General features: G+C 32.8%; 2 protein-coding genes and 1 long non-coding RNA gene across 3 annotated transcripts; 1 reads left to right on the forward strand and 2 right to left on the reverse strand.

The window, feature by feature from the left end:
• Positions 1-780: 780 nt before the first annotated feature.
• LOC123654655 (twinfilin) lies at positions 781-5,819 on the forward strand. Its single transcript, XM_045590547.1, has 9 exons — positions 781-805; positions 970-1,047; positions 1,480-1,591; positions 1,754-1,916; positions 2,617-2,750; positions 3,347-3,450; positions 3,548-3,691; positions 4,527-4,645; positions 5,446-5,819. Exons 1-9 carry the CDS (start codon positions 781-783, stop codon positions 5,596-5,598), a joined length of 1,032 nt encoding a protein of 343 aa, XP_045446503.1. The 3' UTR covers positions 5,599-5,819.
• A 10,995-nt stretch (positions 5,820-16,814) lies between these two features.
• LOC123654656 (RPII140-upstream gene protein) lies at positions 16,815-21,090 on the reverse strand. Its single transcript, XM_045590548.1, has 6 exons — positions 20,763-21,090; positions 20,504-20,669; positions 19,823-19,911; positions 19,550-19,683; positions 18,424-18,532; positions 16,815-16,999 (listed from the first exon to the last, which is right to left on the reverse strand). The coding sequence occupies exons 1-6, from the start codon at positions 20,930-20,932 to the stop codon at positions 16,879-16,881; spliced, it is 789 nt and encodes a 262-aa protein (XP_045446504.1). The 5' UTR covers positions 20,933-21,090; the 3' UTR covers positions 16,815-16,878.
• A 4,514-nt stretch (positions 21,091-25,604) lies between these two features.
• On the reverse strand, positions 25,605-26,572 carry LOC123654657. Its single transcript, XR_006743261.1, has 2 exons — positions 26,174-26,572; positions 25,605-25,755 (listed from the first exon to the last, which is right to left on the reverse strand). It is a non-coding gene; the product is annotated as an uncharacterized LOC123654657 (long non-coding RNA).
• Between the last annotated feature and the right edge of the window lie 1,393 nt (positions 26,573-27,965).

The following is a 27,965-nucleotide window of genomic DNA, read 5'->3' on the forward strand; positions in this document are numbered from 1 at the left end:
ATTTTTAATTTAATCGATAGCTGATGTTTGTCATGTGGTCACATATAAATTTTATTGAGATCTGATAACTACTTTTTGAGTACTCTTTGGTAACGCGTAGTTACTTGACTACTTTTCCCGTCGACCTACGTTGTATTACTTGTCGATGTAATTGAAGTCGGTTTTTTTTTTCGTTTGCGAGCAAACACAATTATTCTTAACGCAAAAGCGAAGGACTTCCGTAGCGCCGAAGGTGTCACAGAAAGGAATTATGCCGATAAACGGCCCAATTTTAAGGTTATGTCTATGGGATTTTTTTTTTTCAAGATTGTTCCTTTACCTTGTACTGCGAGTGGTATGGGGGAGGTTGATGGGAACCCCCTCATCCCCCCTCACTTCATTTCACCCTTAAATTCGTGCCAAACAATTCTAAGTCTAACTCGCATTCTGGCCTCCACTGCCATTATACAACCAAAATAATAAGTTAAATTTAGGTTAAAATTACGTTATTCTTGATTTTCGCTTATAATTTTGATATGATATCAATTCATTTATTTTAGGTTCAGTTGTGTAATTGTGTTTAATATAGTTTATGAACTGATTAAACATGACATTGACATTATGCCGTCAGTAAAGTCAAAGTCAATTTATTTTTAACTTCTTCATACAGACAGCCCAAGTGGACTTTCCAGAATTACTTTTGCTTGCACCTACATAATATCCCGTTATAAATAACATATTAGTATTCATAATCGTTAAATTAAACTGTAGATGATAAATATTTAATACATTTTATACAAAATGTCTCATCAAACTGGAATTCAAGGTATTATTTGCACCTCCTTTTGTAGATATTTATCGTATTGCTAATTAAAATCGTATTTTATAATATTTTTATACAAACTGATAACAAGTTTATGTGGTTTTATCTTCGTTGTCTTATTAGCAGAAAGGGATATTGTAATTCATTTGTGATTTATTATCTTACAGCTAACTCTGAATTAAAAAAGTACTTGAGTAAATGTAGAGATGGAAAAATAAGACTGCTCAAAGTCAGCATAGAAAACGGTAATATTTTAAGCTATACTCTGTTTTTATAACAGATTGTAATATAAAAAAATGCTTATTTTTTATTTATTTTAATTATAATTTCCCTACCAATTAATTTAACCTAATGAAAGCTTAAAATTATTTTAAATGTTAATGAATGTGATGAAAATACATTAGTCCCAATTAATATGTGTGCAGTTAAGTGTATGAAGAAAGTTTTAAATAATATTTAGAAATATAATATACAGTTATTTGAAATATATTACTTTATGAAAAATAACTTTTTTGTAAAGTTGGAAATCCTCATAATAAATTGTTAAATAACAATTATTTATGAGGATATCAATAATCTCAAATAACTGAGATAGGCAACATTATGGTCTTGCTGCTGTGATAGATCATCAAAGAAATCATTTATTTTTTTTTAATTAAGAAACTTATTATTTTTAGAACAATTGACATTAGCTAAAATTCAATTAGTTAAAGGGTCATTTGAGAATGATTTTGATAAATATGTTCCTTCGCTAATAGAAGAAGATCTACCATGCTATATTTTATACAGGTAAAATTACCACATTTAACTTGCTTTTACACGGTTTTAACATAGTATTAAAATACCTAATTTTGCTTTGTTGCCACTTTACAAAGAACATTAAAAGAAAGTCACTTCAATCTACATTCATACTTCAAAATAATTAACTTGTAATATAAATTCATTTCTCAGGTTTGACACAACCAATTCCCTAGGATATGAATGGCTTTTAATCAGTTGGTCCCCAGACAGTGCTCCTGTGAGGCATAAAATGTTGTATGCTTCAACAAAAGCCACACTAAAGCAAGAATTTGGCTCTGCACATATCAAAGATGAAATGCATGCTACTAGCAAGGTAATATAAAACAAATTTAATGAGAATACTTTATAATATAGAAGACAAGAGATTATTTAAATATTTAATCTAGTGTTCTAATAATCAGATTTTAAAAATTCTATATTAGTTTACGAGATTAATAAAAAAAAAAATATTATTTTATTTGTTTATTTGGTTTTCCAAAAAAAATCATATACAAATGCAAGAAGAACAACCTCTTATAGGCCAACACTACATACACAAATCAATTTATTACTATAGTGATTATGGGTTAATCTTATAAACAACATTAGTTTTTATAGTAAAGTCATATTTTAGTCGTAAATAAGATCTGGTTAGCAGTTCACTTGTCATATGTATATATTTTCACCCGAACACTGGAGTTTGCATGTTCGATTCCCACTTGGGGTGGATACTTGTGATTGATCCAAGCTATCCATGCCTCCGATATCTTGCAAGGCTGTTCGTCCTGATTGTTATTATTGATACATGATAGTAATTGTTGGTCAAGACCAGCTGAGAAGCTTGATGAATAAAGTTCAAACCCTTATCCTACATGGAGAAAAACACCTCTGCCCACCCGTGGACCTTAACAAGCTCAATCATACCTATATTTGAAAAAAAATATTCATATAAAAATTAAATATATAATAAATAAATATATAATAATAAAAGCAAAATCTACAATATAATGAAATATGTACTCTATGACTCTTAGGATGAAGTATGTTTGAAAGGGTACAAAATTCATGTCAGTGGTGTCAATGCTCCAGCCCCACTTACTGACAGAGAAGAAGCCTTGAAGGAACTACAACAAAATGAACATGACCCAAATTATGGCACAGATGCGAGGTACATTATTCTTGAAATTAAAAAAGTTTGCATTTTTATTATAACAATCATCATTTTGGTTTTTACTATAACAAAATAACATGTAAATGGCTTTAGAGTGTAATGGCTTTTGGCTATTATATATAAAAAACTAGGCTTCTTATAAATTGATAAGAAGTATTTTAATTCAAAATTATAAGCTAAAGTAAGTAGATCAGCAAGCATAAATACAGGTGAACTGTATAAAATTAATACAAGATGTATTTAACTTATGAATACAGGTCTGTTATGAAAGTTTTAGCCATATTTTTAAGCAAAGCAAATATAAGAATTTATTTAATGAATCACGTCACTTTTTTTATTTTATATGAATATTTACACTATATACCATTGTTACATATAACATTATAAAGTTTCGTATTTTCACATCTACCACATGTACTCTTATAACCCAATAAAATAGTGCTTATTAAAAATAGTGCTTTTAAGACATTTACAACAAGTATTAGTAGCAGTTTAAGAAAAAAAAATCTCTCAAGAAAATAATTTTGCAGATGTGTTATTAATGTTTTCTTTAACTTAATAATAAAAAACAATTTTTATTTACCTATTTTCAGACAATCGACTATGGGGGGAATATCATTTCCTATTACAGAATCAGCTAAACAGGGTATTATTGATCTCCAACGTGGATCCTATAACTATCTACAATTTAAAATAGGTAAGGTTTACCATACAATTATGATTTGATCTTATAATAATAATAAACCTAATTTATAGACATATTTCTATTTTATGATACTTTTTTTTTATTATAGATTTAGAAGATGAAAAAATTTGTCTATCGAAGGCAGCAATAATTAGTCTGACTGATTTACCAGCACAGGTTCCAAGTGATGAAGCAAGATATCATGTGTATATTTTCAAACACACACATGAAGGTGACCATATGGAAAGTATAGGTATGTAACCTTAATTCATTCTGTTTAAGGTAAAACTCTCATGTTGCAGATCATCCAATTAAATAATAACTATAATTTAGTATGTTAGAATTAACAACTACATTTAAATATTATATCACAAACATCTTGGTCTTAAAAAATCGCAGGTAACCAATATAAATAGCATACGAACATTCAACTTAGAGCAATGTTTGGTAGGGAGTAAAGGTCAACTAGTAGGTACTAGTGGGCACATCAGGAAATTCCAACCCATTACCATTGGTGATAATGTAACATTCTACTGCACCATAATAGTTGTTCGCCACTACGATTGCCTCTCTATGTTCCCTATTTCTTTAGCTATGTCAAATGTTTTACCTCCAATGAGACCTCAGCACAGACCAATCTACAAATTAAAAAAGAGCTAGATACCCAGAGCTAGGGCTCTCCTATAATACTGCGTCAGTACATGAGTACGGTCTTTTGTGCTTAATGTTGAGGCTATGAAGCCTAAGTAGTCAAACCTTCGAGTGCACGATTAACCTAATACTATAACTATTTGACGCATATTGTAGATAGAATGCAAAAAAAAATTAAAGACTAAATTCATCACATTCCAGTACATGCGTCTGGCGTTATTGCTTAGTAGAAATGTCGGATTCGAATCATCTGCAAATTTCATATTGATTGAAAAATTCAATCATCACCTGTCGTAGTCTCGTTTTCTAAAGGTATGATGATTGATTCAGCTCGTGTCATCCTACTACTCAAAACAGGTTTTTTTATCCATATAGGAGAAAGGTCAACCATAACAATAACTTGCTTGATATACATTATGAACTTTATCTCATTGCAGTATTCATCTATTCAATGCCAGGATACAATTGTAGTATAAAAGAACGTATGATGTACTCCAGCTGCAAAGGACAGTTTCTAGAAATTATTGAAAAAATGGGACTTACAATTGAAAAGAGGGTAAGTTCTGTTGTACTATGTGCTATTTAATCCAAATTCTCAAATACTATAATGTTATTACATTATTTCATACCACAATTCTGACGAATTCAATGAACCAGAAAGGGCTTCAAGAGGAAGGTTTACGGAACGGCTAAGCCATAACAGTTTCACTGGAACTTTTTGTCACACTGATTTCAACGCGGGCGAAGCCGCGAGCACAGCCAGTATATTATAGTTTTATTCTTCTTTTTATTTATTTATGTATTTTCTATAAGTACTAGAATGTAGACACTTGTATGTAAGTTTATTATACATTTACACCACCTACCCAATTTAGATAATAAGTTTCCCTTTTTATGTCTGGGTTGCCTGGAAGAAATGGCTAATTAGCCATAAGTACGCTCATTGCACTTCACTGTTTGTAACTATCTTTATGCTTTGTTTGTAATATACTTGTGGTGTACAATCAAGTATAAAATATATAATAATAAGTTCTGCACAATATAATATTAAAGCTACTTACTACTTAAAAAATATAAGCCAAAAAATATAATTAAATTAATGAGACGTAATGTTCGTAAGAAGCAACATCTTCATTCAGATTCTTATAATTTCATACCGTAAAACAATTTTAACTATTTATAAATCATTTTAGGCGAGAAATATTTGTATTGAGGATGTTTGAAATTGTATTTGTATTGAGGATGTTTGAAATTGTATTTGTTGTAAATATTATTCGAGATTAATCATATATATGAGTATGTTAGCTCTTATGTGCTGTAATAGATGATGTAAATGCAATGTTTTTTCTTTTTTAGCTGGAAATTGATGATGGTAAAGAGTTGACTGAGGAATATTTGTATGATGAAATTCATCCAAAGAGGAACTTGCATCGACCAGCCTTTGCGAAACCAAAGGGCCCTCCAAATAGAGGAGCGAAAAGGATAACTAAAGCACAGTCAACTCAGTAATTTGCCTACTTAAAGTAATCAATGCTATCATTATATTTCATAATTTTAATTAGATTCAAATAATTTTTTATCATAAACTTTATATTACAAGTTTCTAGTTTTAGACTATTTTGCTTTTTATTATCTAATGTGATATTTAAATTAAATATTTCTATGATGTGTCAATGAAATTGCTTTAGCTTATGACTAAGTTTTATGAATAAAGTAATTTAATACTGTTATTACTTCACTTTTATAATATTCACATAACATATTGTATTATTTGTATGAAATCGTTTTATCAAAAAATCTACAAATATCAGTAAAATAACTTTTCTGTAATTTCACTTTAAAATAAAACGTTTTTAATTTTTTACCAAAAAAAAAATAATTTCGATATTTTAATAGTATTTTATTATTCATTATTTTTTATAGAAGTTTAAATAAATTAAAATATGACAAAATATTTGTAACATTTCACTAGTTAAAGAGACACGTAGAAATTGACCAACAGTCACTTTGTAAAGCAATAACTAAATATTCTAAATAACAGTATTAGAACTATTAGAGTATTAATAGAGTTAGATTTGTGCAATATTTTCTGTATGTAACATTAACTGCCAACTTGGGAATTTTTATTTAGATCGTAACGTAAATTTATATTGTTTCATGCTGTGCTGTTAAAAGTAAGGTTCATTATAATTCATCAAGTCAATATATGTATGTAATTTTTTATGTTTTTGAAGTTTGATTAAAATATACCTATTTAAAACTAAATTTTACTATAAGATTGCATTAGTTTAAATCGTTTTTTTTTTTTATTGTATCAATTCCTTTTAAACCTATATATTGCATTCTATTGAATGTTTGTTGTAATTAATAACTACTGAATTTAATAACTAATGTGTAAATCTGTGTATAAATTGCTAGTGAAAAAGTATTAAGAAAATAAGTATATTTGTAGTGTGCATCAAAAAAAGCACTCAAATTCATTTTTAAACTATAGGAATATACTTTTGAATTTCTTATACTTAATATACTCTTAGAATCAGTTACGAAATTGCAAGCACATTAATATATCATACCCACGAAAATGTTCATACCGAAAAAACACAGTTTTTGTTTGTATAATTTCTACCAAAATAAAGACGTCTACAACTTGAATACTGGCACTATATGTGTGCAGTCTCGTTAACCAGACCTACATTGCTTAAAAATAAGTACAATTTCTAAATTAATAGCAAAAACCTATGACGAAACTATAGGTACTCTACTAATTAAGATTCTTTAACATTATTGGTTATTCAAAATAAAGTTAACGCTAACATGCTGCATTATATCTTGCCATTATTTATAGATATATAATTTTTTTTTTTTTGTAAGGAATGTAAAATAATTGAAGGTAAAAGTCATACTAGTAGTATCTAATTATCAACTGACATTTAAATGCTCCAATTAAAGTTAAAAATACATATAAATATAGTATTGGAAAAACATAACTGCACAAAATCTTGTCAAAATGTATTTAATAAATGTACTTCAATATATTTTTATATCCAGTACCATACCGTGTAATGTTTTAATAATAAATGCTTTTTTATATACATCAATTTGACTTTAATTAATTCAATTACAGTTTAGGGCTTGAAGAAACTTTACGTTAAAGTATCAAAACACGTCTCACCTATTATAACTAAGAACTATTTTCTTTTCAACGTCCAGAACTAACATAATTTTGTAAACTAATATTTTAAGAATATTTTTGTTCTTATACATTATACTACACGTTAGACTTATTTATTTCGATTCGTTAAACGGTTAAATAGTCAATAATCAGTATGGACAACGCGTTTGTTCTCGTACGATGTTCGTTATTTTCGTGAGTTTGTTGTTTTACGTTACGTTGCGTTTTGGGAAACTATTAGATATAATTATACGATATATTAATACGTGAAGAAAAAACTTTGTACCTCTTTTTACGAAAATTGTCGTAGAACATAAAAAATTTGAAGCTTTTTTATTTGCTGTATTTATCATCATTACAGCCTACACAGTCCACTGCTGGACATAGGCCTCCACAAGTTTACGCCAAAAATAACGTGAACTCATGTGTTTTGCCCATAGTCACCACGCTGAGCAGGCGGGTTGGTGACCGCAGTACTGGCTTTGTCGCACCGAAGACGCTGCTGCCCGTCTTCGGCCTGTGTATTTCAAAGCCAGCAGTTGGATGGTTATCCCGCCATCGGTCGGCTTCTTAAGTTCCAAGGTGGTTGTGGAACCTTGTTATCCCTTAGTCGCCTCTTACGACACCCACGGGAAGAGAGGGGGTGGCTAAATTCTTTAGTGCCGTAGCCACACAGCACCCACCCCAAACGGGATTGAACACGCTACCGTCGGTGCTTAGACGCGGAGCGATTTGAATTATTGGAACGAAGTTACTTACGGCAGGCTTGATATTTGGCTGGGCGACCGAACTGAAAAAAATGTGATACTAAAACCGTAAGAAAAATGTATAACGGAAGTGACGTAATATCAGTCACAAGACTGTATAATATGACGTTTGTAATATTTAGTTAACTTTTTTAAAAATATTTATGTAATTTTATACTATCGACAAAAATAAATAAAGACATGTTTTTTATTTCACTTAATACTTTGAATTATTATTTTATTGTTATTTTGTTTGATTTATTTTATTTTACGGTATTTGTTATTTTCTAAAATACTAAATTTCCTAAATACTTTTATGTACTTAATTGAAAACCAATCAACAAAATTTAAAAAAAAAATCAAGAACTAGAAAATATATATAAAATCCCTTTTTCTTTGTTCAAATTGTGTTGCTTCTATGCTGTCCGAAGGAACTTCGTGGAACTTCGTTCCTACGGTGTCCCTTGACCCCACATAATTTTTTAAGATCACTGGTGACTCTGGTGTTACTATCTTCATTAACAGATAATTGCGGTTGAAAGACTCAAAACCGATTGATTACGAAAAAAATGAACATAATATTTGAAAACAAATCAATGTCCTATTCAGTTGTGGTGATACCTGAATAGAAAATCGTAGATGATGTTTGTAGAATTTTTGTAGTCAATCAAAACATCGACAAGAAAAACATTCATCAATTACTCAGTTGTTGTGAAAATTATGTTAGTAACCCTCAAATATAAATCTTTTAATGCACCATAGTCGGATAAAAATAAAGAATACTTAGTTTTAAATATACCGTAGAAAAAAAACTAAAACTTACCTGTATTGTTTTCTGCACAAGTTTAAAGTTGGTGGAGAAATACACTATAGTTGCGTTTTTTTACTTCTACATTGTTTTAAAAAATTACGCAAATATCTCAATGAATGCTATTTTTAAATCTAAGGTCCGACGAAAAAACAAAAATATGAAATTAACCGCGTTTTTGTTTTAACATTCCTCGTTCAAAAAATATCTACAATTTAATTTTATATCGCCAGCCTCTATCTTTAATTCTTTATAATGTATTAAGCTTAACTTTTTAACTTAGGTTCGAAACTGCCTATTGTAATTTCAGAAAAATTACATACGCAATTATCTCAATGAATGCTAATGCTATTTTTAAATCTAAGGTCCGAAGAAAAAACAAAAATATAAAATTAACTGCGTCTTTTTTTTTTGTTTTAACATTCCTCGTTAAAAAATATCGACAAAATATTTTTATATTCCAGCCTTTATTACAATTAATTTATAAAAAAATATAAAAATGGTAGCATTAACGCGATTAGTAAAAGTAATGAGAATGGTAACATTAATGTGAAACACTTTTTGAAACGGAACTCAAGCAGGGTTATCAAATTGTACCATTTATTGCAAATTAGGCGATTTGCTTCATGGCTAGGACCTTAAATTTTAACTTTGGCAACAAATTACAAATTAGGCTCTTTTCATTCTTGAACGTTGATAACAAATTTAATACTTACGATAAATTGAAAAATGAACATTCGATTTATGAAGTAATAAATAAGATGGTGAATGCGTGACTAGAGCGTTACGAAAACTATGATCGGGTGAGGTGAACGGAACGAGAGGTACGAGAACACATTTACTCTCTCATAGCCAGTTACGTTATGTATATTTAAGACACAGTGCAGGCCTATCACCAAAGAATATAGTATTCTTTACCGAGAGCCTATCACTAAAGAAGTTTTACTTCAGTCGTGTGAAAACACACTTACATTTTTTACACACACAGATACATTCTGTGTCATTACAGTATCTATATCTATATTATATATAAACGCGAAAGGTCATTCATCACGAAATCTCCGAAACTATAACACCTACAAACTTGAAATTTGGCAGGTAGGCTCCTTATAAGACGTAGGCATCCGCTAAGAACGGATTTTACGAAACTCGACCCCTAAGGGGGTAAAACGGGGGTTGGAAGTTTGTATGAGAGTCCCATGTTTTTGACGTAAGAGACTTGAAATTTAAAATGTAAGCTCTATAGATAGATGGTGAAAAGGTGTCCAAATAATGTATCTTTAGAAATCAACCCCTTTTTGGGTTAAAACGGGGATAGTAGGTCGGCTCACTGATCACGAAATCTCCGAAACTATAATGCTTACAAACTTGAAATTTGGCAGGTAGGCTTCTTATAGGGCGTATACATTTGCTAAGAACGAATTTTATGAAACTCTACCCCTAAGGGGATAAAACGGGGGTTGGAAGTTTGTATGAAAGTCCTATGTTTTTGGAGGAAGAGACTTGAAATTTAAAATGTATGCTCTATAGGTAGTGAGAAGGTGTTTAAATAATGTATCTTTAGAAATCAACTCCCTTTTGGGGTTAAAACGGGGGATGGTAGGTTGACTTACTCATCACGAAATCTCCGAAACTATAACAGCTACAAATTTGAAAATTGGCAAGTAGGTTCCTTATAGGACATATACATTTGCTAAGAATGAATTTTATGAAACTCGACCCCTAAGGTGATAAAACGGGGTTTGGAAGTTTGTATGAAAGTCCTATGTTTTTGAAGTAAGAGACTTGAAATTTAAAATGTATGCTCTATAGATGTTGAGAAGGTGTTCAAATAATGTATCTTTAGAAATCAACCCCCTTTTGGGGTTAAAACGGGGGATAGTAGGTCGGCTCACTGATCACGAAATCTCCGAAACTATAACAGTTACAAACTTGAAATTTGGCAGAAAGGCTCCTTATAGGGCGTAGACATCCGATAAGAACGAATTTTACAAAATTCGACCCTTAAGGGGGTAAAAAGGGGGTTGGAAGTTTGTATGAAAGTCCCATGTTTTTGAAGTAAGAGACTTGAAATTTAAAATGTATACCTTATAGATGATGAGAAGGTGTTCAAATAATGAATCTTTAGAAATCAACTCCCTTTTGGGGTTAAAACGGGGGATGGTAGATTGACTTACTCATCACGAAACCTCCGAAACTATAACAGCTACAAATTTGAAAATTGGCAAGTAGGTTCCTTATAGAACATATACATTTGCTAAGAACGAATTTTATGAAACTCGACCCCTAAGGTGATAAAACGGGGGTTGGAAGTTTGTATGAAAGTCCTATGTTTTTGAAGTAAGAGACTTGAAATTTAAAATGTATGCTCTATAGATGTTGAGAAGGTGTTCAAATAATGTATCTTTAGAAATCAACTCCCTTTTGGGGTTAAAATGGGGTATGGTAGGTTGACTCACTCATCACGAAATTTCTGAAACTATAACAGCTACAAACTTGAAATTTTGCAGATAGGTTCCTTATAGGGCGTAAACATCCGCTAAGAACGGATTTTACGAAACTCGATCCATAAGGGGATAAAACGGGGGTTGGAATTTTATATGAAAGTCATATGTTATTAAGGTAAGAGACTTGAAATTTAAAATGTATGCTCTATAGATGGCGAGGAAGTGTCCAAATAATACATCGTAATCTATATATATAAAAGAGAAAGGTCACTGATTGACATCACGAGAACTCAAAAACCGCTGGATAATCCATCCATCCAAGATGGACAAAGATGAAATTTGGCAGGGAGGTAGATTATAGTTAGTAGACGTCCGCTAAGAACGGATTTTGCGATATTCCATCGCTAAGGGGGTTTAATTGGGGTTGATTGTTTGTATGAAACATATACAGTAGCAACAAGTTCGCCTAATAGGTTATTCATACTGCAGCCTGAAAATAAAACTAAAAATGTGGTGTATAGAGAGGTTTTATAAAAATAACTATTAAATTATACTAAATTGTGCCTTTGAAAAAGTTACTCAGAGTGATAAGCATTTCAAGTGACTGAAATAAAAAAATAATTTGCGTTAAGCATCTTAATAGTAATGCATATCTTCATAACCACGCGGACGTAGTCGCGGGCAACAGTTAGTGTATTATAAAACAAAGTTCCCAAAAGCGTATGTGACCGATTCCCTCAAAATCTACTTAACGGATTTTCATGCGGTTTCACAAATGGAGAGAGGGCTTCAAGAGGAAGGTTTACGGAACGGCAAAGCCGATTTTGATGAGAGTTTCACTGGAAGTTTGCCGGGAAAACTTTGTGACAAACTGATTTCAACGCGGGCGAAGCCGCGGGCACAGCTAGTATATATATAAACGCGAAAGGTCATTCATCACGAAATCTCCGAAACTATAAGACCTACAAACTTGAAATTTGGCAGGTAGGCTCCTTATAAGACGTAGGCACTCGCTAAGAACGGATTTTACGAAACTCGACCCCTAAGGGAGTAAAACGGGGGTTGAAAGTTTGTACGAAAGTCCTATGCTTTGAAGTAAGAGACTTGAAATTTAAAATGTATGCTCTATAGATGGTGAGGAGGCGTTCAAATAATTTATCTTTAGAAATCAACTCCCTTTTGGGGTTAAAACGGGGGATGATAGGTTGACTCACTCATCACGATATATCCGAAACTATAAGAGCTACAAATTTGTTATTTGGCAGGTAGGCTCTTTATAGGTGGTAGACATCCGCTAAGAACGTATTTTACGAAACTCGACCCCTAAGGGTGTAAAACGGGGGTTAGAAGTTTTTACGAAAGTCCTATATTTTTGAAGTAAGAGACTTGAAATTTAAAATGTTTGCTCTATAGATGGTGAGAAAGTGTTCAAATAATGTATCTTTAGAAATCACCTCCCTTTTGGGGTTGAAACGGGTGATGGTAGGTTGACTCACTCATCACGATATATCCGAAACTATAAGAGCTACAAATTTGTTATTTGGCAGGTAGGCTCTTTATAGGTGTTAGACATCCGCTAAGAACGTATTTTACGAAACTCGACCCCTAAGGGTGTAAAACGGGGGTTAGAAGTTTGTACGAAAGTCCTATATTTTTGAAGTAAGAGACTTGAAATTTAAAATGTATGCTCTATAGATGGTGAGGAGGCGTTCAAATAATGTATCTTTAGAAATCAACTCCCTTTTGGGGTTAAAACGGGGGTTCATAGATTGACTCACAGATCACGAAATCTCCGAAACTATAACACCTACAAACTTGAAATTTAGCTTCTCAATTGTAGGCTCCTTATAGGTCGTAGACATCCGCTAAGAACGGATTTTACGAAACTCGACCCCTAAGGGGGTAAAACGGGGGTTGGAAGTTTGTATGAAAGTCCTATGTTTTTGAAGTCAGCTACTTGAAATTTAAAATGTATACTCTATAGATAATGAGGAGGTATCCAAATAATGTATCTTTAGAAATAAACTCTCTTTTGGGGTTAAAACGGGGGATGGTAGATTGACTCATTCATCACGAAATCTCTAATACTTGAAATTTGGCAAGTAGGTTTTGTATAGGACGTATAAGATAAAACGAGGGTCGGAAGTTTGTATGAAAGGCCTATGTTTTTAAAGTAGGAGACGAAATTTAAAATGTATGCTCTATAGATGGTGAAAAGGAGTCCAAATAATGCATCGTAATCTATATATATAAAAGAGAAAGGTCACTGACTCACTCATCACGAGAACTCAAAAACCGCTGGATGGTCCATCCATCCAGGATGGACAAAGATGAAATTTAGCAGGGATGTAGATTATAGTTAGTAAACGTCCGCTAAGAACGGATTTTTTGATATTCCACTGCTAAGGGCGTTTGATAGCAGTTGGATGGTTATCTCGCCACCGGTCGGCTTTTTAAGTTCCAAGGTGGTAGTGGAAATATTTTATCTCTTAGTCGCCTCTTACGACACCCACGAGAAGATAGGGGGTGGCTATATATTTTATTGCCGTAAAAACACAGATATTTTGTCCAAATGAAAGTCCAGTAATAAAATAAAAAATAAATAAAACAACTACCGCAGATTAGCTGGAAGAGACTTATTCTAGAGTTATCTCTACCGGCTTTCTACATATAAATTATATAATGTGACTGAGCGCAGAAGTCAGTGGTCGTCGTCCGGGCTACATCTGACGCCCGCTAGCAATAGTTTTCATTCATTAGTTTTGATTCATTGCATATTGGAAAATTACTAAAATCGGAAACATCGACTTTTTTTTATTGTCCGCTTAACTTAAACACGCCAATACGCCAACACACCAACATGCCAAAACTCCAACACGCCAATACGCCAATACGCCAACACGCCAATGTGCCAATACGCCAACACGCCAACACGCCAACCCGCCAATGTGCCAATACGCCAACACGTCAACACGCCAACAGTCCAATACACCAATACGCCAACACGCCAATACGCCAATGTGCCAATACGCCAACACGCCAACAGTCCAACACGCCAACAGGTCAACACGCGAATACGCCAATGCTCCAACACGCCAATGTGCCAATACGCCAACACGCCAACACGCCAATACGCCAATACGCCAACACGCCAATACGCCAACGTGCCAATACGCCAACACGCCAACAGTCCAACACGCCAATATGCCAACACGCCAACAGTCTAACACGCCAACATGCCAACACGCCAATATGCCAACACGCCAACACGCCAATACGCCAATGCGCCAACACGCCAACACGCCAATGTGCCAATACGCCAACACGCCAATACGCCAACACGCCAACGCGCCAACACGCAAATACGCCAATACGTCAACACGCCCACAGTCCAACACGCCAACATGCCAACACGCCAATAAGCTAACACGCCAACACGCCAACACGCCAACAGTCCAACACGCCAACATGCCAACACGCCAATACGCCAACACGCCAACACGCCAATACGCCAATACGCCAATGCGCCAACACGCTAACACGCCAATGTGCCAATACACCAACACGCCAATACGCCAACACGCCAACACGCCAATGCGCCAACACGCCATCACGCCAACACGCCATCACGCCAACACGCCAACACGCCAATACGCCAATGCGCCAACACGCCATCACGCCAACACGCCAACATGTCAAAACGCCAACAATCCAACACGCCAATGCGCCAACACGCCAATACGCCAACACGCCAATACGCCAATGCGCCAACACGCCAACACGCCAATGTGCCAATACGCCAACACGCCAATACGCCAACACACCAACGCGCCAACACGCAAATACGCCAACACGCCAATACGCCAATACGCCAACACGCCAACACGCCAACACGCCAAGACGCCAACACGCCCATGCGCCAACGTGCTAACGCGCCAATGCCAACACGACAGGACGCCAATAAAAATAACAAACCTGTTTAATAACGAACCGTTATTTATGATATTATATCTGTCCCGGTCCGTAAGAAGCCACTTCGTCATCTAAGGACATCGTGGCAAGTTTGCCGGGAAAACTTTTTGACTCACTGATTTAAACGCGGGCGAAGCCGCGGGCACAGCTAGTTACAGTATAATGCATGGAGCATTCTCTATGCTCCATGGTATAATGAGATGCCGCACGCAACTACACTGACAAGTTGCTTACAGCCGCAGTTGTAACATGTCGATACAATATCGATAAATCCAAGTACTCGGTTAGGGAAATTAGGTTTTTAAAGTTATACAAAGGTAAGGTGTTATTATAAAGATAGCCTTTATTTACTATGTACCACAATAATTATCAAGTCAAAAATAAACATAATGTTAATATCACTTTAAAAACCAGTGATAGTTGAATGAATGAATGAATTTAGAATTAATGGCTTTCACTAGTGACGAATAGCACAGATGATTTCACCAATGTCACGTAAGATGGAGAAGACACGACGGAGATTGGTCGGTGCTTTAGAGGTAGCAACCTCAGTAAATTTTGAAGACTGCCAAAATAGTAGGTATTATATATCAAACTATGAACCTCAGTGATGGTTGTATCTATTAGTACGGGAGAATTTTACGTGATAACGTCATAAAGAAGCATTGATGAAAAATTGCACACTTTTTAAAATTGAATTCAATTATTATCACTGAAAGAGGCAGTTAATTGAAAAACAAATATATTTTTTTTCGATTTTTTATTTACACTCGTTAATTTAATTTTTTTTTTATTCTACAGGTCAATTACAAGTAAAAATGTGCTGTTAACAATTTATTTACAACTAACTCTTGGGCCGATCGTGTCTCTCTATCGCTTTTTCCGCGCTCTCGCTTGCACATTCAGGCTCAGGCGGAACGTGACATGACACTATATCACAGAGTATGTATAGTAATACATATAGAAACACTATATAATGAATATCATGAATAAAGGTCCACATATGTGTAAAAGCGAATTAATATTTGTACGTTCTTGACTCTATTAAGCATTTAAAATGCCTAAATAGCATGTCCGTCTATTATTTTCTTTTATTTTGGAAACAAACGGTATTATAATAATACACAAATGACAAACAAAATGCTATCACTCAACCATTAACAGTTTCCGATATTACAAATTATTACTTACTAACAATATACGACTGCAATAGGCTGAACTGACTGACTGACTTACAACAATATATATTTATTTTATATTATTTTAACAAAACAATTTATAAAATTATTACTATTATATATCTGCATATTGTTATAATTAGATAATATACCTACGTGGAATAATAACTGTCCTACGAAATGGACGGTCAGAATAGCGAACTCATTTTTTATATGCAGCCTATTAAATGTTTGTATAATGAACTTCCCACATTGTCTTAATAATTTAGTTGTACGTTTTCCGAGTTCTACATTTTAAAAGTTGGTTATTCTATGGTACCTAACACTTTTTTCATTAATAACTAGGTCCAGATACAACATGTCAAGGTAATAATAAAAAAAAAACCAAAAGTTTTTAGTAAATTTGTTTTAATTACTAATTAAATATATTATTCACTGAATTAAATAAAAAAAATCTATAAATAATTTAGTGTAGCTCTTCTATTTTCTTGAAACCTTGGCTTCCAACAATTTCATCATGGTGTTGTGTCAAGCTATCATGTTTTTCGGACGCACTTTTGTCGACTGCCTGGTTGAATTGATCTTGTCTGTAACAATATCACAAACAGAATGAGTATTACAAAGAATAAAAAAAAAGTTTGTTAGCTCTGACAAGCGACTGAACAACCACTGTGATATACATTTATCTCTTTCTCAAAAAATACATTGGTAACACGTCATCCTTAGTGTCACTGTTCAGCATTTATGTTTCTCATGATTTCACTTTCTATATTTTTTCCCAGCCCGTTTTTTTTTTAATTAAAGAGTACTTCAATTATGGTTTTACATCATATTCAAATTATTTAACTGATTATTATGCATGAATATCATAAATTTATGACCTATAAAGGCAATCATATGATGATTGCGCAATCCGGTATGTGTGGTTATACGAGAATATTATATATAAGAAGAAGATAATAAATCCGACAAGTCATTTTATCTTTTTTTATATAGCTTTAATAATCTCACACCTATAATAGCTACCTATATATGTATTATTTTCGTGCAACTTGTTTTACAATAAACTAAACTGTAAAACAAGTTGGACGAAAAACTACTTCCCTACATTATCCTGCTTATGTTGAGTTAATATGTTATACATCAATATAATGTACTTCAATTAGTTTTTATCAATTCCAAGTGCTATTAACAATTTATTTCCAGCAGAAAAAGCTGAAACAACTAAACGGCACAAATATTTGTCACTAATTCCAAATTACATCTTTGTGCTGTTTGCAGTTAAACACTTGGACCTTGGAGTAGCAGTGCTAATAAATTTTTCAATGCGATAACTCCTCGTCTTATTGTCTCCACTGGTAACAATAGGGCTGGTGCATTTTGCCCAGAGAATCAGCATAGCGATTCAATGGGGAAATGCTGCCAGCATTCTTGGCACAATTCCACGTGGACATGATTTGTACCAAAGCTATCTGTAAATATTTATTTATTAAGTTGTGAATTCTATATATGTATAATGTTTAATAAATTTATTCCAAGTTATTTCATCACTTCAGCCTATTGCAGTCCACTATATAATTATCATAACATAATTATATTCATCTCTAGTAGATAAGGTGCAATAGAACATTAAAGGTGGATACAAAATGCTACGTGATTTTTGAGCATTATTTTTAAGCCTAGAATCTTAATAAGAAAGTTGTTTCAAAACCATAGTATGGAGAACAATTTTACTTTAAATAGTATATTGTTGGTACAAATTGTTTTAGATATATTTTAGAGTGTTATATTATAGTTTGTTTATATGTGGATATTTTCAACAGAAAGATCCCTCATACAAATAATCAATATTCTTATATACGATATCATCAAATATCATTATTCAACAAAAATCATTCCTGTTATACCTAATCAAGATCATTGTCATGTTAGTATTTAAATTTATATTTTATTTTCATAAATATTAGGTTTTTTAAACTTTGCAAATTATTTAATTCGGAAAAATATTTACCTTGCTTCCTTCAATTTATATAAAGATTTTCTAATGTCGTCCATAGATATTCCACTTATTTTAAGTATGGTTAAAATTAAAATTCCCCCTAACATGCTCAACACTCCCCCTGGAAATAAAAATAATGTTATTGCATATTAAAATTTTTTTATATTCTCAGTTATTTGTCTTTGAGACATGAGATATGCCTTTATAAAATACAAGCTGATCTGGCGAACTTCGTACTACCAATTTTTTTAAAGTTTAAAATATAAATATTGTGGTCATTAATCATAATAAAATAGTCTATATTTTAAGTTCGACAAAGTTACATAACCTTGCAAAATTTCATTAAAAACGGTCCAGAAGTTTCCAAGATTAGCGCGGACAAACATTGTGATACGAGATTTTTATAAGGTGTTCAGCTTCTAGATGCGTTCCTTCAATTGGGGGTTTTATAGGTGTAATATACATCACGTTCCGAGTGAAAAAAATTCTAAGTCCATTTTTGAAACTCTACTTTGTCCAAGTAGACGCTCTTTTGATAGACTGTTTCCGCATGATATCTTTATTGAGCGCGTAAGCACGACTATAATTTACAATGAAGAACATGTACAGAAAAAGAATTCATTTTCATATGCTGTGTTTTAGTTATATGAGGCAGTTAGTATTAATATTTTAGTATATTGAAGTTTTAAGGGCTAAGAAAAATAGTATTGGACGATTATGCAGAAGTACATTGCCAGAGGTGCTCGGATATTAAGACAAGGCAAAATTTAAGAATGGGCTAGAATTTTTTTCATGTGGAATGTGATCACCTCTAGAATACCACTATTTGAAGAAACATAGTTAAGAGTCTAACACCTATATATAGATTTATAATATTAATAAAGGGGTGAAAATGAAACTAATAAATAAATTTGTGATGAAAATGCTAAAATAAATTAATAGATTGCTGCAATAAATATGACATACAAACGTAACTGTATAAAATTTGGTTAGCACAATTGTAGAAAAATAAATAAAACAATTATTTAGCAAACATTTAAACATGTACAGTAATTATTTAATAAATTATATTATGTGTGTTGAAATTATTAAATTTGATAATTTTTAATAATACTATATTAATAATTTTTATCATTACCTACAAGTGCTCCAACTAGCATTGCAGCAGCTCCCAAATTGGCTTTGTATATAGCTCCTGTAATGGTCCCTGCTGCTACATATTCTCCAAGTGAACTTTGATCACGGTACACAGATATTGTAGTGGAAACTAAACTATAAAACAAATGAAACGTTTAAATTGAAGTTAAATCCTATAATAAGGTTAATGTTAAAGAGCACTAAGTTAATAAAATTAAAGTTCTTAATATTTGCTGCTTTTTTTACAATATGCTAGTGAATTATTTTATTATACCTAAACATTCCAGTAAAAATGCCCAGTCTCCATCCCCAATGGTAAGCACCTTTTGCAAAAGCCACTGTAACATAATCTTGTAATTTTTTCTGCAAAAAAAATATAGTAATTATAAGAAACCTCTAGGGTTTGTCTCAATTCAAGTAGTTTTCAACAAATTAAATTGAACTACGAGATAGCTTCAGAAATTATTTATTTCAACATTTATAAAATTGATGCATTTGTGGCTATTTATATTATTGTTATTGTACTCTCCTTACTCATTGAAATGTTTCAAATAAGTATAACTGAAAGAAGTTACATTGAATTCTCTTCTTATATTCAAGCATTTGTTTTTTAGTAATCTTATATAATACTTTAGCTGTTTATTTGGCTATTTAATAAATTATTTAATCATTATTACTTGAGACTATTTGAGAGAGAGATTCTGTAGTCACGGGCTGTCATCTGACTGTGACCTACCTAGTGCAGTATATGTGATTCTAAATTGCTTTTATAAAATAATAAAATATATTCTTAATAAAATATTTTCTTCAGTATAAACTTTGCAAGAAAGAAGAAACATAATATATTATGGGTGTAATGTGTGAGTGTTATACTATGTGTATATGAAACATCTACGTAAACAAATAAATTATGAATAGCCCACAATACAAAGTAAATCTTTTATATTATATTTACCTTTGCTTGAAAAGTTGACTGAAAAATGGTTGCTTGATTATTTTCTATAAAGTTTAAATAAGCATCTCTTGATTTTGCAAAACCACCCAAGCACGCTCCTATAAATAGGCCACTCATAGTAGCTTGAGCTACACTGTGTAATTCTACTGATATTTCATCAAATTCACTGAAACATTTAAATTTTGCTTATCATTAGGTTATGATTTAGTAATACGATTCGATTACTGTGCCTTTTAAAAAATATATAAACAGTATTTACTTTTTAGAGTACATCGCTCGTACTCTATCCCATCCTGTCTTCTCATTAAGATCTGCTTGAGGATTAATAGAGTCGTTTTCATTCCCACCTTGAAAGATTGGTATTATGAATGTAGGAGTCAGCCTCATGGCTGTCCCTAATATTATTTTTCGATTTAATGACCAGATCATAATTACAGTTTTTACTCCTGGTACAATACTTAACTTCAAATTTTAATTTCATTAGAATTTAAAATCTTAGAATAACTCATTCCTTTCATAATTCACTTGTTTGACAAGAAATTAGAAAATATAGTTGACATATCACAGATTAAAACTGCGTTCCGGTTTACGCTCGTACGGGTCATACTTACATACAGGCGCTTTCCACTAAAGGCCCACAACGCCATCGACCACGACCGCTGAAATATCCGTTCCACTTCCACTACCGTAAATAACGTAACGGGCGTTGTAGGTGAATTTTATAGGTGGAACGCATATTTGGGCACTGTCAGGTGTTAGCTGTGTGCTCGCAATATGGCAGCACCGTGAAAACGTGCAACTGTGGGCGTTGTGAGTGAATATTTCGCATGGATTGGACTAAAACTTAATTCAGCATAGATTACCGGGTATTCGTCGTTGTGTTTTTTCCGAATCAAATGAGAGATAACATTTAACGTTTCCAACTCGACATTGAAAGTTTTTTTTTTAAACTACTGCCACGTTTTGACGAAAATCAACCCTGATCCACCTATATCTTGTGGGCAAAGTGGGCGCAATGTGGTCGCGAACAGTCACGTCTTCTATAAGTGCTCCCGCAGACATACAATTGTAAGTTGGCCGATTAAATCACAAAGTATACTAATAGGTGTAGTGACATATGCTAGCCCGCACATTTTCTCCAACTAAATTGTCCAACTAATTAATCGGATATCGATTGCATCAGAATCGAAATTCACTTCCGATCGACGTACAGTTAAAAAGTTGTCCAACTGTTTGTTAGCACGGTTACCTTATACAAGCTCGCTGACTATCCAACTTAGTTGGTCAGTCGCACGGCAAGATGGAAGACGACTACACGCTTGCGCGTGGTTTCCCTACGCCCGGATCTTCGTCGACGGGTACGACGTCTGCGTCCCGATCAGTCGTTGCAAACGAAAAAGTAGAGAACGTATAGATGAACCTTAATTTAAAAAAAATAGCATGTTTTAAAAATAAAAAACCACTTTTATAGTGATTAAGAACAAATATAAAACGACTTATATAAACTATATTCCGTTAACTAAGTACCTACTTATAAGGCGAATATTTGTATTATACATTTATTATGTTGTTCTCATGTAAGTGAATTTTCTTTTTGAGAATAAATTCTTTAAACCTAAAAAGGACATGGGTTTCAAAAGCCCGTGGATGTATATTAATTATATTTAAAAAAATATATATTTCTTCAACGGCTATAGCGGGTCGGAAAGGTGTGTCCTGTTTGATTATTGCTGGCCCAATTAGATATACGAGCTCATCAAAAGACGAACTACTAATTCTGTAGTATGCAAAAAATTTATCTGGATGACATCTGAGTTTAGAATGCAATGTATGATGCTTCCCATATTCTAATCTATTACTTATACTTAGGTGCACCCAAAATTTTCTCTTTTGTTTTCGTCTTCTTTTTATTATTAGTGCCATTAGAGCGTTTTTTTTTCCGCATTTTCGCGCACACGCACCGCGCTAGCAACACTATCACTGATTAAATCGAATAGTCTGCGGCTAACCAACCAACAAAATAAAGTTGATCAACTAAATTGTAAAAGTACGCAATTTAGTTGTTCGGTAGTCGGCCAACTTACAATTGTATGTGTGCGGGAGAACTAACAGTGTATAGTGGAATATAACCTAAAATCAGTAGAGCTGCCTACTAAGTTCGGTATATTTGCGCCCAAAATCGGTATAATAACAAAAAAAAATAGAATTTCAATTAAATTCGTTTATTTGAAAAAAAAACAACTAAACTAACTAACAGTTTAATTTACATCAAAGACATTCAAATGCTTTTTGGCTGACCTCTTTATTTTAGGCCACCACTATTTCAAAAAGCTTCTGGCAAACGCAGTGTGGGACGTCCTCCGACCTGTTGGACAAACGATCTACGTAAGATAGCCGGTATAGGCTGGGTGAAGATTGCGGATTGGGATGTTGACAGTGGACTGCCTTTGGCTGAACTGACTGACTGACTGAGTATTTCAAAAATATTAAATTAAAGAGAAAATCATCACATATCCTATCGTAATCCACTGCAGGACGTACGTCATAATAACATAACCCAGCACATAAATATAAAGAGCAAGGCAATAAAATAATAAGATCTATCGATGATTATATGTCTGATTACAAAAGAAAAAACCTAATTAATTCGTCGTGTCAAACTTTTTGCGCGTTTTCTCAAACCTTTTTTTAAAGTTCTAGTCAAAATTTTATGAAAACTGTGGGCACGATTTCTCTCGGTACTAAATAATTGTTTTTGAATTAAAATATTTTAATTTTTTCAATTATAACTTATTTTTTTTTATTTAAAAAAAAGACATATCATTGGAAAAAATATGATTTTATTTGTTCCATTTTTAACAAAAATTCAAAAATACTGTTCACTAATGAATGCCCTTTGGTTTTTTTTTTTTTTTTTTTTTAATTTCACATTAAGCTATCTTGCTGCATGTAGAAGCGAATTGTTTTATACTATTCGAGATTTTAGCGCTTATTAATTATTAAACTTATTATTATTTTGGCATGAATTCGTTGTCTAAAGTGGTGTAGGTAATTAATTAGGTATGCGGTAGGTATAGGAAAAAGTTGTACAGGGAGGTTTCTTGTCTAATCTTATGATTGCTATTTTTTAAACTTACATAATTATATTCCTTTAGTAAAAAGAAGTATCGTTATTATTTTTAATGGTCGCTAAGAGAATTCTTTATCCAACGAGCCGTGGGCGGAACACCAAAAAACCCCTAAGCAGACTTGCCTCTGCAGCAATGAGATATAAGAAAGAAATGGAAATTGTAGCAGAATGTTCTTAGAAGTATGCTTCATAATGTGCAAAAATTTAGTAAATAACATTATTAAGTATTATTAAATAAGGCGTTCTGTTGTCGCGCGTTAAAAAAAAATGTAATAAATATATGTAATGTAATTAAATTAAAAGAGCATAGAATAAGAGAATATTAATTCTTTCTTAACGCGACGAACTAAATCGCAGAGAGGTAAATATATATTAAAAAAAAATCAGATTGGATTGGAGAAAAAAATTAAATTAGACTAATGTAGAAAGTAATTAAATACAAGGAAACACAATTTTAAGCTTAATACAAATTTGAATGAACAAACAACTTTATCTTCCTTTTATGGATTAAACGAACGAGTTTAACACAACCCAAAATTATTTTAAATCTACACTATGGACCGAAATACATTTTTGATTAATCTAATATTAATTTAAACTACACTGAGGGTTCGACATATTTCTGACACGTGGGTGGAGGTTAACTGTGGTCACTTATCATAGCGGGTCTCCATGACACGTGGCTCCGCAGAAACTCCCTGGATGATCACCCGCCAGTCTCTTGAGTTCAGTTGTCCAAACTCCACGACACCATCTCCATCACGATGTCAGCCGGGGTTAAAAAAATTTTGCTCGGCCAGAGGGAAGAATCCCGATGCTGATCCGTGCCCCAGCACCGCACGAGCCACAAGAAGGATCGAAGAGGTTGAGCAGTTCTTTATCGTAGATGTTGGGGTCCTAGCAGCCAACCCACAAAATCCTGTCACGTGGTATCCCCGGCAACAACGGCACCGCACGTATCCGCCACGCCAAGGACCCCAACAAAATCGCACCCTGAACCTGACCGAGGCTGAAGACAGGTTGCTTCGCAGCCCTACGTCACTCAAAATAGGCTAATAGCGAAACGCTCAGCAATGAAGAATTCGACGAAACGAAATAATTGTTGAGAGAATGAACGAAGAATAAAAATATACATTACACTATAGAAAAAAAACCAAAGTATGCTTTTTTGGAATCTCGGCCTCATGACTTCTCTTTATTTTACCCCTCTTTATTTTCATTTTATCATGCCTGTGAATAAAGTCAGTAAAAATATTGCCTGACCTTATCTTCTAGGTTATGTACCAAATAAACTGAGGTTCTGTCACACAGGCACAAGCAGTTATGGGCTCGATTCTCGTGGTAAATGTCTTGATACCTTTCTAGTTAGTAGACCGTTGTAAGTCATGCCATGTCATAATTATGTACTCATAGACGAAAAAAATTATACGTAATTTTAAATGTGATAATTGAAATTGGTGAATTTCAAGCGTGTCGTCATATATATACTAGCATCCGATCAAAACAGGTTTTTCTGCCCAATCCGAAACCGAAACTCACGTGTCATCACATTGCAACAGTGTATATTGAAGTTTAGAATTTTTTAAGCATTTATTTGCACAAACATACAAAAATAAAACATTCGTTTTGATATCACAAACTTCTTGTTTACATTTTTAGGATAATATGTTACTTCTTGAGACATAAGACCATGGCTATGCTCCATGCATCAGCCAGCGGCGCGGGGGAGCTCAGTTACTCGAACGATGGACATTTCACAAATACAGGATTCTTGGTCCATGTTTGATCGGAACTGAAATAAAGGCTGAAACTCGATTTTGTGGCCGAAACCGAATATTAAATTATCGGTTATTGTTTTTTAAAGTAGTCTTCATCTGAAGGTGTAATTAACTTCATGTGTCCGAAGTTCTTTCGTCTGATAACTAGATCTTAAATAAGTTAGGATGAGGAATCATGAATAATAAATAAAGGTTTAATTTTCAACTATATTTTATTATAAAATGACAAAGAATAAATCTAGAGTTTAATAGTGTAGGTAGTCACTTAGACATTAAAATAGTGTATATATTTATATATCTCACATAAACTGCGCGTGACAGACAGTGTAGCCATCAGCAGCGGCCTGTTGGAATTTACATAAAATAAACTTACTCAAAACAATCATCAAAATACATCTTTAGATTGGTGCTCGTTAAAGCTTCTTTGAATCATGATATATTTGATCTTCTATTTAGTGAAAATAATATTTGATAGATCCCTGTTATTTTTTCCAACGATTGGTCTTTGGCATATTGATTTAAATTACTGTTAGTTAAATCTTAACAATTTGACGTATTCATTTATAAATAAGAAATACTGAAATAATAGTGGATGTGCTTTAGGAAAACGAGGATACAGTACTATCGTCACCAGGAACGATTTATAACTATTAAACTATTTTATTTTACACACAACCCTTTAATTTGCACACCATTAATCTTTTAATAATTTAACAAAATGTTCCTTAAATATGATAATGAAGATGGGTACATAATACTCACTACGAAGAAAATATTTCCTCCTTTTCTTAGGCAGGTATAAGGTTACTAGAGCGACTACTGAAATAAGAATAGGATATTATCTATGTAATCTTAACGATTATATTATCTGTAATAGTTCTATAATTTTATTTTAAGTTATTTATAAGGTCGTGTATTTACATTAATTTAACACGATTATAACTGCCACTTCATAGGTTTTGACTATTTTAACAAAAGAGATTATGTTGTACAATTTCGAATCAATCGCGATACATAATAGCTCGAGGACCTATTAATTGGCAGTTATACAATTCATCCTAGGTTAACGTTTCAATAAGGTTATGTATCAGTTCTTTCAACGCAACGGGATAAGGGACGTGGCACGGACAATAACCGACCCTCGCGGGGTCGTCGTATATATTCACATTATACCCTGTGCATAGTATTTCTTCAGATTATTTTATAAAACATACCATTGGCAATATTTGAGTCCCTTATCCATTTCACTCGACCACCTGTATTTAATTTAAATTCACCCTAGTCCGTGGACTGTGTTTCAAGCGAAATGTGAAGGCTTAGATTGAATAAAGATGTAAGTATTGAAACGTTTTAGTAATTTAAATAGCACAGCTGTACAAGGAGTTAAGATCTAAGATAAGAATATGTCTAGTATTTTATAGATGGTGTACAATCGTACATAATTTCATTATATTGTTCCCATTTAAAATTTATGAGTTCTATTTACAAATAGTTTTAACATTTTGTCGAAGGTAGGATTAATAGAAAGCGAGTTTAATATTGCATACAGATGATAAAAACTTAATTTTACAAAAAATATACGCAAAGGCAATAAACGTAGAGGAAATAAAATAAAAACAAAAGAAATCAATGATAATAAAAGTTTAATTATGAAATTAAAAATAAGAGTGAAATTAACCACACACAAGGCTTAATTCTATAAAATAAGGAAAATATAAAGACGACACTTAAATTACAATGAAAAATAAAATAGAAATTAAATATAATATGACATAAAGAAAGCAGAAGCAACAGGGCTCTAGATGTTGAGACATATACATGCGTCCTTGCCACTCTTTCACTGATATGTCGGCGTTTACCCATACTTATACAAAATATTTATTGAACTATAACCGAGAAGAGAACAAGTGTATAGAAGGTTTATGAAAACCTTAAGGAAAATGTTGTGATATGACAGGATATGTGTTGAGACACTCAAAGGACATTAGACACACGAAGTAAAGTAAACATTTAGTACTAATTACAATCAGCGTCCATACGACGCGAATGAATTAATGAAATAAGATCGAAAGCAACATTCATATCTTTATCAACGCATAACTTTAACCAACAAATTGAAACAATGTCGCTTACAATGAATAAAATTACATATATTGCGCTTAATAAAACTCTCAAATATAATTTAACTGTAACATTTTCATTAACTTTTTAATAAATGTTAGGATTAATTCAATTACATTTTACCTAAAATAATGTGTATTGACTTTTAAATTTGGCATCTCATTCTAAACACTGATTTATTATTTTTTAATTATATTACGATATTATCCTATTATATTTAAAATACTTCTCTAAACACATAAATCCCTATTAATTACCTATTAGTCAATACCGATATTACTGAGAAAGTTTTAGGCCACAAAACGCTACACACGCATCGTGATCGTCGTATTGAGCACAAGCGACAGCTGCGTACTAAACTCTACCGAGACGGTTGTGTAGCGTTCCACGCTTATCGTTAGTACGGCACGGTACGACACGGTACGACACGGTA

Source organism: Melitaea cinxia, chromosome 6 (genome assembly GCF_905220565.1).
Source record: "Melitaea cinxia chromosome 6, ilMelCinx1.1, whole genome shotgun sequence".
In the NCBI taxonomy this organism is placed as follows: Eukaryota; Metazoa; Arthropoda; class Insecta; order Lepidoptera; family Nymphalidae; genus Melitaea; species Melitaea cinxia.